Source organism: Cnephaeus nilssonii, assembly GCF_951640355.1.
Source record: "Cnephaeus nilssonii genome assembly, chromosome: 19".
Classification (NCBI taxonomy): Eukaryota; Metazoa; Chordata; class Mammalia; order Chiroptera; family Vespertilionidae; genus Cnephaeus; species Cnephaeus nilssonii.
Window position 1 is genome coordinate 28429872 of NC_137090.1, and position 18213 is coordinate 28448084.

Here is an 18213-nt window from a genome sequence, read left to right on the forward strand (position 1 = left end):
ATGCTTACCGTTCGGTGCGTTTTGACTGAGGGTGGGCTTTTATTAAGCAGTCTCCCTCCCGTACTGTCCCTTTACAAGGGCTCCTCTCTTCCCTCTTGCACCATTTTCTTCCCTCCCACACCAGGGCGCACTCAGTTGTTGCTCTTGAGTGTTGTTTTTTCCCAGGTCAAGAGATCACTGTAATGTCCACATGCAGATGTTTCACAGTTGTATTTTCTTCGTACCTAAGTTAATTAAGTTAGTTAACTCTGTCTTGCAGCTCGTGATAGGGATAGAAACATATATATATACTAGTAAATAGAGGAGAGTTGTAAATGTTTATCTCAAAACAATGTGAAAGAATTAGCAGGTGAAAATATAATTACTTTACCCATGGAAACAGGTGAGATTCCCAGGAGTCATCCAGAAATGTGCTTTATGGACTTGTGGGAGGAATAAAAGGGCTTCCAGCAATAGGTCAGGTCCCTAATGGTTAGTTTGAAAAGCCCAGCATGGGATTGTGGGCAATATTTGCATGAGACCCATCCAATTTTGGTCGTTTAGCCCCGTGGTCGGCAAACTGCGGCTCGCGAGCCACATGCGGCTCTTTGGCCCCTTGAGTGTGGCTCTTCCACAAAATACCACGGCCTGGGCAAGTCTATTTTGAAGAAGTGGCATTAGAAGAAGTTTAAGTTTAAAAAATTTGGCTCTCAAAAGAAATTTCAATCGTTGTACTGTTGATATTTGGCTCTGTTGACTAATGAGTTTGCCGACCACTGGTTTAGCCCAATGGAAATGGGAGTGAGGAGGGCCTATTGAATTTTAGGTAGACTCTAGTGACTAATTTCAGGAAGTCTGGAAAAGATTTCATATTACATATACTTTCTACAGTGTTTATTGATCAGATGCGATTTACATGTCATTGGAAACTCATGTAGTTCCATTCTTTTTTATTTTCTCTAAAGTAGCTCACATCTAAATATTTGAGTAAGAAGCAGAATTAGATGATAAAATCCCCTCTTGCTCTAAGACAGGAGTCAGAAAATTGAGGCTCACAGGCCAAATCCAGTCCTCTGTCTATGTTTATGAATAAAGTTTTATTGGCATATAGCCACACTCATCCATTTATTATTGCATATGGCTACTTTTGTGCTGTATTTTCAGAGTTGAGTGGGTAGAACAGGGACAGTATAGGCTTCGAAGCCTACAACGTTAACTATCTGGCCATTTACTAGTACAGTAGAAGTTTGCTGACTCCTAATAACCCATATTTTTTTAAGTGGCTTCCCTTCTCTGTGCCTCCGTTTCCTCATCTGCACAGGAAGAGATTGGAGCAACAAACTCTGTATCTCTTTCAAAATCTGGATATTCTGAGTTCCCTTTCAAAGCTCACAAGTTCTCAAATTGCTCCAATGAGAAGAATAAAATGGAAATGGCTTTTCTTTACTGTCAGGAGAGGGGCCCTTGCCATGTGTATCGCCTCATCTGGCAGTGATGACAACTTTTATTGGCAGCATAATGCCTTTGATTAGACACCTGAGTTTCCCCAGGGGCTGGCTGCATGTGAAGTGAAGAAATCCCGATCCATAAGCAAAGAGAAGCAGAGAGCCCAGCAGAAGCTAAGGCTGTTTCCTGTTCACCTGTTTGCTTGGAGGAATTCTCAAGCAGCTCCTCACTCGCTGCAAATGAGATGTAAACAGGATGACTAGTGAGGGTCTGGCCATGAATGAAAGTGGAAATCCAGCACTTCTTTGGTGCTCTGTCTCAAATAAGCTGCTCCCAGCACGTCGCAGAACCTGAAAGGAGGTACCTTTTCTGTGTGCTGTTCTGCCTTTCAACTGGTTGGAGTGTGAAGCCAGACTGGGCCTTGGAAAACATGTTACATAAAATGCCTTTATTTTCTTCAACTCAAGGCTGCAGGGAGCATATTTTGTAATTGATAAACACTGGGCCCCGCTCAGGCTGACTGATTTTGGGAGATGAAGTTGGGTCCTTCACAATGCATGTTGAAGGAGGCTAAGGAAGACTCTGCAGTTCGATCATCCTAACACACCTGATTCAGATGGTCTGACTGTCCAGCCGCCTGCTAACGCCTTACATCAGCCACTTCTCAATGGGAGCTGAAGAGGCGATGATTGGAGATGAACAGAGCAAAGTGTTCTGCAACTTTCTGGATGGGACAGAGGTTTTCGGTGAAACTTCTGTTACTTGCCATCCTTTAATGATCCAATGACTTCATTTTCTTCCTTTGAAATGATGTCTCTTAAGTGGATGCTTCGCAGGTTGATAAGTCTTCCTTACAGGGGTGTGTGTGTGCCTGTCAGTCTGTCCGTGTGTGTAAGCAAACACATACACACACACACACACACACACACACACACACACAGGAGAGAGAATATGAATGTATCTTAAAATCTGAAAATTTAGTCTTCTTAGTTGCATTAGAATTAGCTTTCACTTTTATACCATCTTAAGAGCAAGCATCTTTTTCTTTTTTTCCATTTATTCAAATTATTTATTTGATTTTATTGAATTTATTGGGGTGACATTGATTAATAAAATTACATAGGTTTCAGGGGTACAACTCTGTAATTCATCATCTGTATATTGTATTGAGTGTTCACCACCCAGAGTCAAGCCTCCTTCAGTCATCATTTATCCCTCCTTTACCCTCCCCTTGCTTTTGCTTTTTCCTCACTGTTTTATCCTTTGGTGGAAGGGATAGCTTCTTCAGGATACAGTCAAATGGCAGGAAAAAGTAGAAACAAATTTTTGAATATGTAATGGGGTGCATGCGGCACTACAATTCAGATACATAGGGAAAGATGTATATTTTATCCATTTAGTTAAAACGTTATCTTCTGATTAGTGTTTAACACATGTTTTGCTCTATCTCATTTAGCATGTAGAAATAGTGCTATATATAGCCCCTGTAGGTCAGTGAGTGTCAAGAGGGGTGCCACTGTTCCCCAAGGAATATTTGGAAATGAGTGAGGCAACTTGAAATGTTTCAATGAAAGAGGATCCAAGTAGCTCCAACCCAGGATGCACAGAGAATATACTCTGCAGTACAGTTGACAGTTCCAAGCAATGATAAATTGTCCCGTGTCCCCGCCGACATTCAAGTGAGTGAAAACTATGTTCTCTATCTGAGCCTACAGTTATACTTCATTTTGCATCTGAACATAAAGCATCTCTTACATAGCTTTGATATACCAGTTCTTTGGCCATGTAAATCAAGGGAGGGTGGTATTTCATCTTGTTCCAAACTTTGCGAAGAGTCGGTTCACTATTTTGGAAAATCACGCCACTGAGAGAGTGCTGCTTGTGGGTTCTGGAATCTGCAGTACAATACAACCTCTTTATTCGCACCTGTTTCAACCATACATCCAACTGCTTCATTTTATCTCCTAGTGCATCATACCCAAGTATTTGCAAATTGAAATACACATTTTATTGAAATTTATCTCTTTGCATTTATCCTTTATATTATAGTTAAAGCATTACATTAATATATATATATATATATATATATATATATATATATATATATATATATATCTGAAATTATGTGTGTAAGTTAGCAGTCAAACTTTTCAGTAAAGAGCCATGTAGGAAATATTTTAGACTTTGTGGCCAAATGGTCTCTGTTGCAACCATTCAACTTTGTGGTAGTAGAAAAGCAGCCACAGACATTATATAAATAAATGGGCATGTCTGTGTGTCAATAAAATTTGATTTATGGGCACTAAAATTTGCATTTAGTATGATTTTTACGTCACAAGAATTATTATTCTTTGATTTTTTTTCTCAACTATTTAAAAATATAAAACCATTCTTAGTGCCTGGGCAGATCAAAAACAATTAGTGGGATATCTTTGGCCAGCCGATGATAGTTTGCCAATTTCTTTTCTAGTGCCTCATGCTAAAGCATTTACATATTGAGACACATATCATTGATTATAGTTCCTTTATTTCTCCTCTATATTTTATAACTAAAGCACTATGTTGATTTTTCAAAATTAATATGTGTAAATACTGTAAACAAAGATTTTTGTGAAACTACTTGATAGCCCTGGCTGATGTGTTTTGGTTGGGCATCATCCAGTGCACCACAGGGTCGATGGTTTGATTCCCAGGTAGGGCACATGCCTGGTTTGCACGCTCAATTCCTTGGTGAGGGAGGGGGTGCAGGCGTCAGCTGATCAATGTTTCTCTCTCCCTCTCCTTTCCTCTGTCTTTAAAAAAAAGCAATTAAAAATCTTAACTAAAACTACTTGGTTAAAAAAACGAATGTAAAACAACAATTTTTGAGTGCTATGTAGATCTTTTCTTGGAATGATGAAATATATGCAATAGAGTATAGCTTCTCCAACAGCTGGCTCTGAACATGAAAGAGAAGGCTGTGTTTATGGTTTCAGTTGTTCAAATGACAGGCAAAGATCCTGATGGGATAAAATTTGGTGATTTTTTACGAAATTCAGAAGTTCCTTTTTGATAAGGAAATACATCCCGACTAATCTCTGGTGTAAAACCATTTGGTGATGTCCACTGTTCAGTGCTTTTGAGCTTTCAGACATGTGTATCTTTTCCAGGCCTGGGACATGCTCCATGTCCAGCAGAGCTATGCTGAAATATCAGTTCTTCCCCCACCCCCAGTAGGGTGTACTGTCTGTGAATTTAATTATCATCAAGGTGTGTATAACAAGGTGCTTGTTTCAAAACAGGGCCACTGTGTGTGAATGCATTAGGTGACACCTGATCTCACAGATTTCTTAGCCTTTGAGATTCCCCTCTAGCTCCTAGGAGTACCTTCCAATGAGTTGGGAAGGAATAGGAGGGTGAATTATATGCAGTGGCAAGGTCAGTGGGAGAATGAAAATCATTCTGAACTGTAGAGAAATGTCCTTTGTCCACCTACTTGGTGAACTTTGCAAGCATATTACTGTTGATCTGATATCTCGGTTTGGTCATGCTTAACAGTCTCCTGGCTTCCTTCACATCTCCTCGTCTTTCCTTGGTGCTACTAATACCTGGAGTCTCTGTGGGCTCTTTCTCTTGGCTCCCTGGCTGGACAGAATCCCTCCAGCCTTTGTTGGAAGTCACTTCTCCCTTTGTCTTCTGCCCCAGAACAGATGCACTGGCCTTCAACTCAGCTGCCTGCAGGAGCTTCCTCAAGGGCTATGGGAACATCTGGCCACCATTCATGCCATGTGGGAAGTCAAAGTACTGGAAAATTCACTCTACTTTGATGCACCTTGAAATGTGATGTCTTTCCAGAGCCTTAAATAGGATATTTGTCCCTCTTCTATTTGTTTCTAAACTCTCCTATCCCCACTGTCAGCCAGGAGAAGTGGGCTTCTCTTTTACTTGTCCTATGTCATAAACCCGCCTTCATGACAGAGCTGCATGCCTCAGGGGTCTTATTGTCATAGACAGGAAAAGCATCTCTGTACAAGGGAAGACACTTGGGGCTAAGCAATTGCAGCTCATATGGGAGCTAAAGGAACTCAGCAGATCCTCCCTCTACACAAAGCATTGCTTTCAAGCCCATGGTTTTGTATTGTTTTCTCTGATCCTGAATGAGGAGTCTGAACAAGGAGACTGAAAAACAGAACAAGATTTAAAGAAAGGACCTCCAAGCAGAGTTTTAACATTTATTATATACTAGACAAATTATAATTATGGTCTGAAATTACATTGTTTTCCTCCATTGGGACTAAGAGCTGAAATGTGAATGCGGTTTAATTGGTGAAGGGTTCAGCACAAGTGTATGTGTCACCATACTTTGGGGTGTACCCCCATATGAAATAGCATAGCCCCAATTCACCCATCAACTATCATAAATGTCAGATTATTCTGAGGCCATGTCAGTATGAGCTCACAGATCCCTATGGGATGTTCCAGTTTCTTGGGGTTTCTGCTCTTCCTCCCTATGAAGTCCAAAGCCCTCACCATGATTATTTACCTTCTTATCTTCATTCTTCTGGGAACTGAGGAGAGCTGGCTGATTGCACCCTTCCCACTTCTAGTTGAGCTCTTTCAGCAAATTCCCTACCTCTCCATCCCTAAGAGTTCTGTGCATCTGTAGGATTTTTGCCTGGCTTGTGGATGGGATCAGCCTCCTCTCAGTTCCAGCAGAGGGTGTGTGTGTGTGTGTGTGTGTGTGTGTGGTGTGTGTGTGTGTGCAGGGAACAGAGGAAGAAAAGAGGCGAGTCAGAGGTAGAGACAAATGACAGGGGAATTCAAATAGGCTTAAATATATAATTATAGTCTATTTCTATTAAATAGAAATATCCTGAGTGCTTTTTATAATACTCCATGACAACATATTTACAGGATAATGATCTAATTGAACAGAAGGAGGGGGAGGGTTGCTATTGAATTTGTTAGTAGGACTTTTGGGGAGAAAAGTATTATTTTATGTATAGTCATGCTTTTTGCTTTGACAGCCAGGACACAGTACTTCTCTGCTATTATCTTAGTCTCTTTTCCTTGTTTTTCCTTTAGCTCAACAGAATTCACCAAAAATCCATGAAGGCTGGTGGGCGTACAAGGAGGTGGTCCAGGGAAGCTTTGTTCCAGGTAAAACATTTACTCTCATTTATAAGAAAAGAATTTGAATGAAATATGGTATTATTTCCAGAGTTTTGCATTTGCTACATGGCATGCACTGTATTGCAAAAGGCAGTATACTCTGACTTATGTGTTAGTTGAATACTCCATCAAGAGAAAGTGTATTGAGCGAGTGGCAATTTAACTGAGACCGAATTTTTCCATCTGAGTCTACATCCCAAGGTCCTTCCACCTGCAGGTGGCTCTGTCAGGGAGAGGGTGATGGAGGATTGAGGGTTGAAGCTCTGTCTGCTGGAATTTGGTGAAGTGAAAGAGCGCCGTTTCTTAACATTAGTGAAGCAGGGAGTCTGGAAAGGATGGCCATGGCCATGTGGCCTGCTGGGATGCATGCTGTCATCGATGTCACTCCAGGAGCATCCATGGTCAGCACTTAGCAGATTAGGCCAAGCATCAGCTAAAAATAACAGGCAAAGAAGATGCTGTCAGCATGGGGGGAGGGAACTGGAGACAGGTTGGAGGCAGACACATACTGTGACTTTAGTTTAGAAGCAAGGTGGAGGGCCCCTGCCTTTCCCCACTCCCCTTATCTGAGCCGTGGTCCCCATCCTTCTGCTGTGTTAATGAAGACTTTAGTGGGGAGAGAAGCAAGGGGAAGAGCAAGAATGTTCAAGAGAAGGATGGAAGGGAAGGCAGGTGAGATATTTCAAAGAATTTTAACTGCTTATATATGAGAGGGTAAAACAGAAAGCTTTCAAGAGGAGCCAATGTGGGGTCCTCACTTAGGCACTGAGAACAGACGACCTCAAGTGTCAGTTGGGGTCTTCGTAATTGGTGGCAAGTGGAAAGAGCAGTGCTCCAGGTCACCTGGCTCATCCACATGGTCAATGTGATGTCATCTTCTCCCGTTCTTCTGTAGAGTTCACTACATTAGCTGTGTGCCGCGCCAGCACGGCCAAGGGTGAACCTGAGTGGGGGCGGCTGAAAGGCTTAGAAAAGACAGACAAGAGAATGAGAGCTGGGTCTCAGTGGGACGCTGCTTCCTCATGGAGAGACAGCGCCGCACCCCACAAGTCGTGTCTTTATTTTATAGCAGATGCCACGAGGCAAAGTAATGGCGTGGTCAAGATGTTTACAGCATTCTCGTGGGTTTCAATCCTACTCAATTACATGCACCTGAACTCTATCAAGCCCACATCACTCAGGCATATGGTGCTATGTGTTCAGACCATAGGTTCAAGCTTACAACTACAGCTGTTGGCTCTAATTGTGCTGGGAGGGCCCTGCCCTCCAAGCTGGGACTTGCACGTGGCCACGAGAGGACTGTGCCCTCTCATTAATCCGAGGCTTGAACCTGTCCAAATACTGTAGCTGCGCCCCACATAGCTGTGCAGAGCTAAGCAAGTTACCAAGCTTCTCTTAGTGTCCCTTTTCTCACTTGTGTTGTGTGAGAGTAATGCGTGCTTTGGAGCTTTCCAATAGGAGGAAAGCAGGCATGGTGAGGAAGAGTGGGGGGGGGGGGGGGCTCAGGAAAAAGCCAACTGACTGCCAAACAGCCTCATAAACTGACATTATTAACTTCATAAATTCATTATGGTACATTTATTCCTTGGCTCAGTGGGATAGAAACTGGACTTGATTAATTCACCCGGAAATGATCAGGTTTCTAATAATCTTATAACAACTTAATTAACACAAGTTATGTTCACATGGCATGTATAGATACATGATATTTTATACTACAACTGGGAATGTCCCTGTCCAATGGATGGAATGTTTATTTGTTTGCTTGTTTGTTTCCTGGGGAATATGCTGTTTATATTCAAGATATCCTGGAAATTACATTTTTAAATCCTCACCAGAGGAGAGCCTTCTATTGATTTTAGAGAGAGAGGAGGAGAGGGAAAGAGAGAGAAACATCAATGTGAGAGTGAAACATCGATCAGTTGCCTCCCATATGCTCCCCGACAGGGGATCGAACCCTCAACCTCTTATGTGACCTGACTGGGAATCGAACCCACCGCCCTTTGGTGTATGGGACAACACTCTAACCAACTGAGCCACCTGGCCAGGGCAAGATATTCTGGAAATCACATGTATAATTATATTCTTGTTTTGGGATTATGGAATTAGAGCAGCTAACGGCATTCCTCCAGGTTATAGTAAGTCTTGCTAAACTAAACTAGGCTTATTATAATGTTCTCTGTAGTGACTAAAATGCTCATGGATAATACTGGCTAAGCACTGCAGGATTCTGTTTTTCTGCCCCACCTTTTTTGATGATTTCCCCCTCTGTTGACATACTCTTTACATGTGTTTAAGGCCATATTTTGAGTTTATTTCAAATTATTTTTAATTACAGGAAATAAATTATATTTTTTCCTTTATGTGTTAATTTAAGACTTGAACTTTTCCTCATTTCCAGTTTTAAATGAGATAATATATATGAAGCCCGCTATCGGGGGTGCAGAAGGTATAGAGGCCTGAACACGGACTCTGGGGTCATACCTGGAGCTGAGTCCAGGTTCCAGGGCTTCCTGCTGGTATAACTGTCAGCACGTTGCCTACCTACTCTCAGCCCCGAAGTCTTCATCTGTTGAAATGGAGATACGGACCAAATTAGCTTCATGAGATTTTGTGAGAATTAAATTACACAATGCAGGGAAAGTGCTAATGGTGATATTGGTACATGTCAGTTTCCTTGGTATAACTATCATTCTTTTATCACCGTAGCTGGATATTTGATACTTATCTACTTCAGCAAAGGCAGGGGGCTGAACTTTGGAAAATATGATATTGCAAATGAGTGTCTCTCCTGATGCCCAGAACATGAAAGGTGCTTAGTAAAATGCTCCTTAAATTCCTCTACACAGTGGCCAAGTGAGAATTGACTTTATCATCCTCTGTATTTATCATTCCTGATGACCTTTGACTTCCTGATAAAGAAGACTGGTATCTGATTATTTCACTTTCTAAACTTTGGGAACTTTAACTCTGTTAAAAATATATATATAGGAGTCATGAGAATATTTGAATTAAGTAATTGTACCTGAGGCTCTAAGATCAGACAGACTCCAGATGACCTATTTTATCTGAGCTGATGCTTTAGGGCAAACAATGGACCCTTTATCTCTAATTATTATTGCTGAGTATAAGGCTGAGAGGGTTCTTTACTTTGCCACTGGGATTTTTTTTTAGGTTATGGATGTGTGAAAAAGAAGAGAACTTCACATGGCTAGACTACTTGGACAAGTTTTATGATCCCATAACTTCTTTACAAGAGGGTCCAGAAGTAATTAGCAGTTGGAATAGCAGTTGCGAATCTGTGACTTCAACAAAGGTTGTGGTGGATAGAAATATGCGATTTCTGTAGCAATAGCAAGCACAAGGTTGATTTAGCACAAGAATAGCCAACTTGGGTTAATTCAGTAGCATTTACAGAGTAGTCACCTGATACTGAGCACTACGTAAGGGGCTGTTGATGAAGAGGTAACTGATACATCCTTCTTATTCAAGGATTAACCTACAGTCTAAGGAGAAAGATACGCCATAAACCCATGACTCAGTATAACAAGGGATCTAATAGGATTGATAGAACATGTAAAGAAGGCCATAAAGTATTGGGATTCTGCCTGCCTGGTGTTTAACAGACTTTGCCATTTACCCGCTTAAATCCATACTTTCATCCAATCCCATCCATAACCACAGTCTGCCTTGCAGGCAGAGCCCCAGTTTTATTTGAATGTGCCCAGGGAAGGAGCCCCTCCCCAGCCCCAGAAGATTACCCTTGGCTAATATCTACAACAATCATGGTAATTTCAGTCTCATAATGGCTAATTTTATGTGTCAACTTGGCTAGTCCCCAGTACCCAGACATTTGCTCAAACATTATTCTAGATGTTTCTGTGAAGATAGGTTTTAGATGAGATTAACATTTATAGCAGTAGACTTTGAGTAAAGCAGATTACCCTCCTTAATATTGGTGGGCCTTATCCAATCAGTTGAAGGCCTTAAGAGAAAAGGACTGAGGTCTCCCAAGGAAGAGGGAATTGTGCTTCCAGAATCCTTGGGTTTTTGGGCTGCAACATTAATACTTCCCTGGGTCTCCAGCCTGCCAACCTGCCTGCAAATTCCAGATTTTTCAATTTCCACAATTATATGAACCAATTCCTTAAAATAAATCTCTCTCTCTGCTGCACGCACACACACACACACACACTATAGGTTCTTTTTCTCTGGAAAACCTGACTAATAATACTAATATAGACGTGAACATATGATAAACAGTGCTACCCATGGCTTGTGAGGGAAAGCCTGCTGATCAAACTTGAGGACAAAAGCCACACTGGTGATGGCAGAACAGAAAGTTGGAAAGAACCCGCATCTTTTATGGCCCATTGAGCATTGAGTTAACCACAGCATTGCCTCGGCATTGATTTTCTTAAGTGAGAAAACAAACCTCTTATTGTTGGAGCCACTTTGAATCAGGCTTTCTGTCACTTGCAACCCAATGCATTCTTCCAGGTTCAGGTTTCTCAGGACACCGTGGAAGGAAGGAAGTTGGAACTGGGTCTTGACAATGTTTAGGATTATTCCAAGTGGAGGAGGAGGAGATGGTAGGGAATGTTAGAGTAAACAGCTCTGGCAAAGATTGAAAATACACTTGAGGGATGGTGGGTACTTCTGAGTATCCAAAGGGCAGGGTACACAATGGAGCCTGATGTGTGAGAAGGCCAGGAAGGTCCTTAGAGGCCAGACAATGAAACTCTCTGTGTTCTAAATTCAAGAGCTAAAATACATCCCTTTAAAAATAGAGGTATTGACCCATCCGGCATGGTGCAGTGGTTGAGTGTTGACCTATGAACCAGGAAGTGATGGTGCGATTCTGGTCAGGGCACATGCCCAGGTTTTGGGCTAGATCTCCAGTGTGGGGCATCATGAGGTGTTTTTTTCTTTTCCTGTTTTTTTGTTTTTTTTTGTGTGTTTTGTTTTTTTATCATCCAGGCAACAGATGGTAAGCACCTATACTAAGACTGTGGAATAAAAAACAAAAACAGAAAAATGGATTAATTATGGGATTTGTTCAATAGCATTTAAAGTATATATCTCTCTCACACATGTACATAACACATTTATAATTTAGCATAAATATATACACACATTTAACACATTTCAGAAAAAATGTGTGCCAAATACTATCTATTCACATTTCATTTATCCAAAACAGTAGGGAGATTGGGCATTCCCTTTAGTGGAGGCACTATGCTAGGAGCTAGGATTTCAAAAAGAGATGGCCACACTTCAAGTGTCTACGTAGAGATCCTAAGGATAATGGGAGGACAATAGACAGTTATAAGCAATTTACTCTTCCTCGGAGATATGACAAACACCATGGGATCATGACACCGAGTTTCTGTCTGAATGATGAATAGAGGAATTCATAGCTTCATTTCTGACCAGGATGGCGGAAGGGTGCTTTGACTCAGTGGCGCCATCCTCAGGTGTGTTCTTCAAAATCGAGTAGGAATGGTTCACCCAGGCTAATCAACTCGTTCAACATGCAATTTCCAACCCTTCCTTGTTGGGTAGTTTTAAAAGCTTAAGATTGTTAGAAGATGAGGATAATTACACCTGTTGGCAGCCACCTGTGGTTTAGCAGTGACGCCTAATTACCTATGTTGTTCAAAATGGCCAATTTTCTTTGCTTAAGAAAGGCTTATATTAGACACTGGTAAGACAAACAAGAGCTCGCTTTTCTCCCAGCAGTTCTCCCAGTAGGGGATGCTTGCTGTCTAGGATGGCTGGCCTAGGGTCATGCATGACTCTCATTCCTCCACATAGTAAATGGTGCCTTCTAGTTAGAAAACTAAATATTACTTTTCTATTGCTGTGCAACAAATAGCCACAGATTTAATAGCTGAAATCGACACACATGGATTGTCCCACAGTTTCCTGGGTCAGGAAGTCCAAGTATGGCTTCGCTGGGTCCTCTGCTCAGGGGCTCTCAGTGCTGCCAAAGGTGTCAATGCCGCTGTATTCTCATCTGGGGCCAAGCTTTTGCAGGTCCTTAACAGAATTCAGTTCTTTGGGGGCTATAGGACAGTGGCCCTAGGCCCTACAAGCTGTCCATTCCCCACGGGTAGTTCACAACATGGCTGAGGGCTTCTTCAAGGCCAACAGCAAAGTGTGCTGCCTCAGATCTTTCCCTTCCTTTCTGGGAAGGCCTTGTCTCTCTTTTTAAAGTTAGGCCCACCCAGAGTAATCTCCCTTTTGATCAACTCAGCGTCACCTTTGGGGACCTCATTTACATCTGCAAAATGTGACCTACTCACAGGGTTGAAATGCCAGCGTTTCCTAAATCCCACCCCCTCTCAGATGGAGGTTTTTCATGGGGTGTGTACACCATTGTGACCTTCCTATATGAGTAGACATTGTTCTAGTCTAACGTCTTCAAATTGAGAAGTAGGTAATAATGTTCTTTGGGTGGGATATTACTTGTGTTGCCTTTACATGAAGAATATCCTCAAGAGAAAACCAGAGCTGGCTTCCCCCACCTCACCTCAGATTTCTCAGCCACTTTTCTCAGATTTACAACAGATGTAGAGGGTGAGGGAGAAGTGGGGATTTAATACATGACTCCCAGGCTTCTTTCAATGTGTTAGAGAGTGGCGCTGTAGTCCATTGTTGAGATGCAGAAACCATTCAGTCAGGTGGGCAGGACAAGGTATGTAGAGACTCCTGTGGACAGCAGCACTCTGGGGCCCATCCAGATGTCACCCCAAATTGCTCTTCCAACTTTTCCCCCTGCCCTCCTCTCCCTGGCTCTTTTACCCTCTGGCCCTAGAACCTAGCTTCTCATATTTCTCGCCCACGTCCTTGTGTTTAGTGACCTTGCCTTTTGGCCTCTGGCTCAGGCTCAGGGTTTGCTTCCCGCCCTGTTCCCAACCTTCTACTCCATCTTTGACCCACAGGTTCTGTTGACCATGGTATCAAGTGAAGCACAGGACATAGGCTCTCTCCCCTCAGGTATTCACTACATGGCCACCCCAACCCCCACTCACTCTTCCTTTAAAGGGAAGAGGGTCCCATAGCCCCCAAGTTTACCTGTCCTCCAGCATCCTTCAATACACCCCAGTTGAGAGCTATATAAAGTCATTCCATTGGTTTCCTGTGGTTGCTTTACAGATGAACACAAATAGGTGCTCAAAACAACACACATTTATCTTACATATATATATAATTCTAGAGGCCAGATGTTCTAACATCAAGCCCCTCTTAATACCCCACTTTATGACATCAGTTTCTCTGCTACAAAAATATATACAAGCCTTGTTTTGTTATAGCATTTAATTTTAATTTCTCTAAGAGAGAAAACTTGCATTTTACAGAGTCCTGTGGCATATTGTTTGGTCAAAGGAATACCCTCTGCTGTGGGAGCCAGTCAATTCTTACTGTGCAAGTTCTTGTTTTGTGTTGAATTTCCTTGAGCAGGGAGTCGGTGGGTGAGCACCCCAGTCTCCGTCCATGAACTTTGCTTTAGTCACTACCAACCTTCTTCCTCCTTTGGGTCATGGAACCAGCAAGGAATATCAGCAAGTGCAAGCTGGCTTGGCTATTCCATGAAATCTTAGGCAAGTCACTTAGTATCTCAGTGTCTTGATTTCCCCACTTACAAAATCAGGATGTTGAGTGACATGATTTTTCAAAGACCCATTCTGGCTCTAATATTCTCTGAGAGTTTGCTAATGCGATACATGATTGGTTTGGGAGATATATTTAGCAGCATTAAGAAATAGAATATTGATTTTATTCACAGGATAATCGTGTTATGTTCTTAATATCAGTGTTTGGAAATGGAGTCGGTGATGTAAGTGTGTCTCTCCAGATTTCTGATCTCTCATCTCTAAGAGAAAGCAAATAGAATTTAATGGAGACATTCGCCTCAGTATAGGAGGGTGATGTTACACTGACTCATCACCCTCAAATATACTAGTAAATATCTTAGCTATAGTGTTTCCCAGAACTTGGGATGTGTGGGAATGAAAATTTACTCAGAGCCTGATAGGTGCCAAACACCCTGCTAGACATTGGGGATCCAAATGGGAATAAACTAATGCTCCTGATCTTAAGGAGAACCTTGACAAGTTTAGAGACAGACGGGCCAGTCAGGGATTACCATTTACCTGGTCAGGGATGTGAGACGGGAGTGGGGAGACAGGAGAAAGCAACTAACTCTGCCTTTGGCATCAGAGAAAGCTTCAGGGATGAAAACTTCTCTTGAGATAGGTCTCTTTTGTTGTTGTTATTGTTAATCCTCACCCAAAGGTATTTTTTTAATGGATTTTTAGAGAGAGTATACAGGAGAGAGAAGGAGAGAGAGAGAGAGAGAGAGAGAGAGAGAGAGAGAGAGAGAGAGAGAGCTCCATGTGAGAGAAACACATTGATTGGCTGCCTCCCAACTGGGACCAAGGATCAAACCTGCAACCCAGGTACGTGCCCTTGACTGGGAATCAAGTCAGTGACCCTTCGGTGCACAGGCTAATGCTTTAACCACTTAGCAACACTGGCCAGGGCAAGGTAGGTAAGTATATGTTAGGTGAACAAGTTGGAAACGGACATACCTGGCAGATTAAACGTAATGGAATCTGACCTTCTGCTAACTAACAGATTGTAAACTTCTTCTAAGCAAGTAGGCACTCCTATTTATCATCTCATCTATGACAGTGCCTACCCTAGAGCTGTGTGGTAGAGAGTGCACTGGGTTCAGAAGATCATGCTTTTGTGTCCCAGCCCGTCATGCACGACTGTATGTTGCTGGCAAATCACCTACCTTCTCAGAGCCTCGGTTGACTCATTTGTAAAATAAGGATAGTAAAACCTATATCTGAAACATTTTTGTAAAAATGAAATTGTGTACTAGACCCAGATGTGCCTTATGGACTCTTGACGGTACACAAAGGTATTACTATTTTTGTTAGCATAATTTTGCGTTCGGCTACTTAAGGTTGCCAGGAAGAGACTTGCTTCGTTATACCACTACTCTGAGGTCCTGCTACCTCTCTCTAATCCAGGGAGGCTCTGGAGACCTTTTAACGGTTAACAATAGCACATTGTACACAAAGATGCAACTTGAGCACACATACACATGAAGCCTCCGATAGGCTCTACTCCAAAGAAGGGTTATTTGTTGTCCGGTTGCAGCCATCCAATGGGGAGCACTCCTGTTGGGTGGGCTTTTGCACCAAACCTTCTCAGAGGTGCGTGGCTCTCCTAGTACCACACGCTAATCCCTGGTCCAGTCAACTCAGGTATCTCTAGCCAGTCCACCTCTTGGGAAACACTTCTAGACCTAGCCAGTCAGAGGTGTACCAACGGAGGCTCATTGGCAGGGGTCCCCTCTGGATGCAGGCAGAAGGGAACACATCAGTTGTAGAGAATTTAATAACGATACTGAAACCCACCAAACGTTTGATCTGCTTTTTATTACCCCCCTCCCCCATGTGCTAGAAATTCTAAGAATGCCAGTGATAAAATAACCACTCTGTGAAAAAAAAAAATTGTTTTGGTCTGAACTCTAAACAATGCCTGTGGTTGCTGTTGTGTTTTAATAATAAATGTGTAATCTTTAAATGAGCGCATTTTTGTTACTTGTTCTTTAATAAGCGCTATGTCTACAAAGAAGTTAATTAGAGGGATTCTCAGTTATTCTATTAGCTTCTAGCACACAGGGACTCATCTACTTGCGTTTGTTCCCAGAGGGCAATGCTAAGGGTCCAGAACTGGTGGAGTTCACTCTAGGGCAGACCCTGTCACCATCCCCCTAGTACCACGTATTCCTTCCTGAATTTAAACACTTGGTTCAAAATAAATGACGCCAGCACTGCGATTGTACACACAGACCCAAAAAGTGGATTACTTCAATTATGTCATTCTGGGGGACTATTTGGAGTTTTCATTTGTACTTAAAATTTAAAACACTGAAGCAGAAAGTGAACTGCAAGGCATAATATTTTTGTTTCATAACGGCAATTTTCAACTCATCCATGAAATATTTGATTGAATCTGAAAAAATGCTTTTATCCTTGAAATTTTAAAGTTTTGTTGTTTGTCTTAAAACTAAAGAAAAATAGTTGTTATTGAATGTTGTGTGGGATTATTATTGAAAATAATTGTTTTTTGAGAGAGGGGGGCATTGAGACAAATAATCTGCTCCTGAGTAAAATACTTGAGGTACGCCACTGTATACAGCCTTAGGTTTAGCAACTTTACAATCACAGAAAAGCCACCCCAGGGGTGGGGAACCCAAAAGCAGAGTTCAAGGCTGCCTTCTGGCAGAGAAACAGCTGGTTTCTCTGAGTGATGCTAACTGAGTTAACATCCCTGGCATTGGCCTCATTATCTCCTGGCTTCCTAGCTAGCTTAAAATCCATTCTCCCCTCCTCCTGGCACAGCCTCCCATTTGAAAGACATGCCTCAGTTACCTTCACAGGCCACAGAGACATCTTCTTTGAAAAGCAGCTTGGTGAGCTGTTGGGAGGTACCTTGTCAGGGTAAATACTGATCATTGAGTTGTTGTGTGATAACAGGGTGTTTGCAAAATTGCCAGCAGGATGCTTCACACTCAGGTTATACATTCCTTGTCAGGTGAAAGATAATCAAAGGCAGCAAGAATGTAACCCCCAACCAGGGATCCTACTTCTTATATCTACAAGAGGATGACAGGGAGGTGCCTGCGGACTTCGTTCCGGAATATTAGCTTCTATAGCATTCACAAAAAGACAGATTATATAGCAAAAGCTTTATGCAGCAAGTATCCAGCATGGGATGCTTGTAACTTTGCAGATCTGGCAATAGGAGGGAGCCACACCCCCTCCTCCCATTCCAGACTGGATTTCAGGGTCCCAGTGTGTTGATAAGGGCTAGAAGGGGGGGCCTCCTTTTCCCCACCCCCAACCCATTCCATGCCTCCTTATAACTGGCCCCCACAACAGCTGTGATGATTTTTGCATTCCAACTCCAAATTGCCCTTCAACCTGTCCTCTCCCCTCATGGAATAGAATTAGGTCACCTTTTCCTGCCAAGTGCCAAACCATTGGCTCCTTTTCAGCCCGGGCTCCAATTGTCAGTGGTTCTCCTTTTAAAAATTTTTAATTGATTTTAGAAAGAGGAAGGGAGAGGGAAAGAGAGATAGAAACATCAATGATGGGAGCTAGCTTCCTATTGGAGATCAAGCCCACAACCTGGGCACGTGCCCCGACCCGAGAATCAAACCATGACCTCCTGGTTCATAGGTGGAAGCTCAACCACTGAGCCATGCTGGCCTGGCACTCCTGGAGATTTGACTGTTTTTTCTCTCCATAATGATCTTTCTAACACTGTAGTGGTTGCCCAGAATTATGCCTCATTTTAGAGTGTTTTATATTTAAATCATACCTTTCTTGCATGTATTTTTCCTGGGAAAATGCTACCCAGGTTGTTCAGAAAAACTTATACTTTTATCTCATCAGTATGAAAATATCTAAGTAATATATCACAATATTATTATACATTACATATGTGTCATTTTATAGTATATCAGTATCACAGTCGTATATGTATACTTCCCAATTTTTAATTATGCATTTTGTGTTATGGCGGCTACTTTTTCTTGAAGTTTGGGTT

The 18213-nt window shown here is 42.2% G+C and overlaps 1 protein-coding gene across 5 annotated transcripts in view; it reads left to right on the top strand.

Annotated features, from left to right (window-relative positions):
• The window catches only part of CA10 (carbonic anhydrase 10), a 387612-nt gene that overhangs the window by 64860 nt on the left and 304539 nt on the right, over positions 1-18213 (top strand). For all 5 annotated transcript variants that reach the window (XM_079799226.1, XM_079799227.1, XM_079799229.1 and 2 more), the window contains one exon: positions 6490-6564. In XM_079799226.1, the coding sequence (XP_079655352.1) occupies positions 6490-6564 (75 nt within the window). The remainder of the gene's footprint in view (positions 1-6489; positions 6565-18213) is intronic.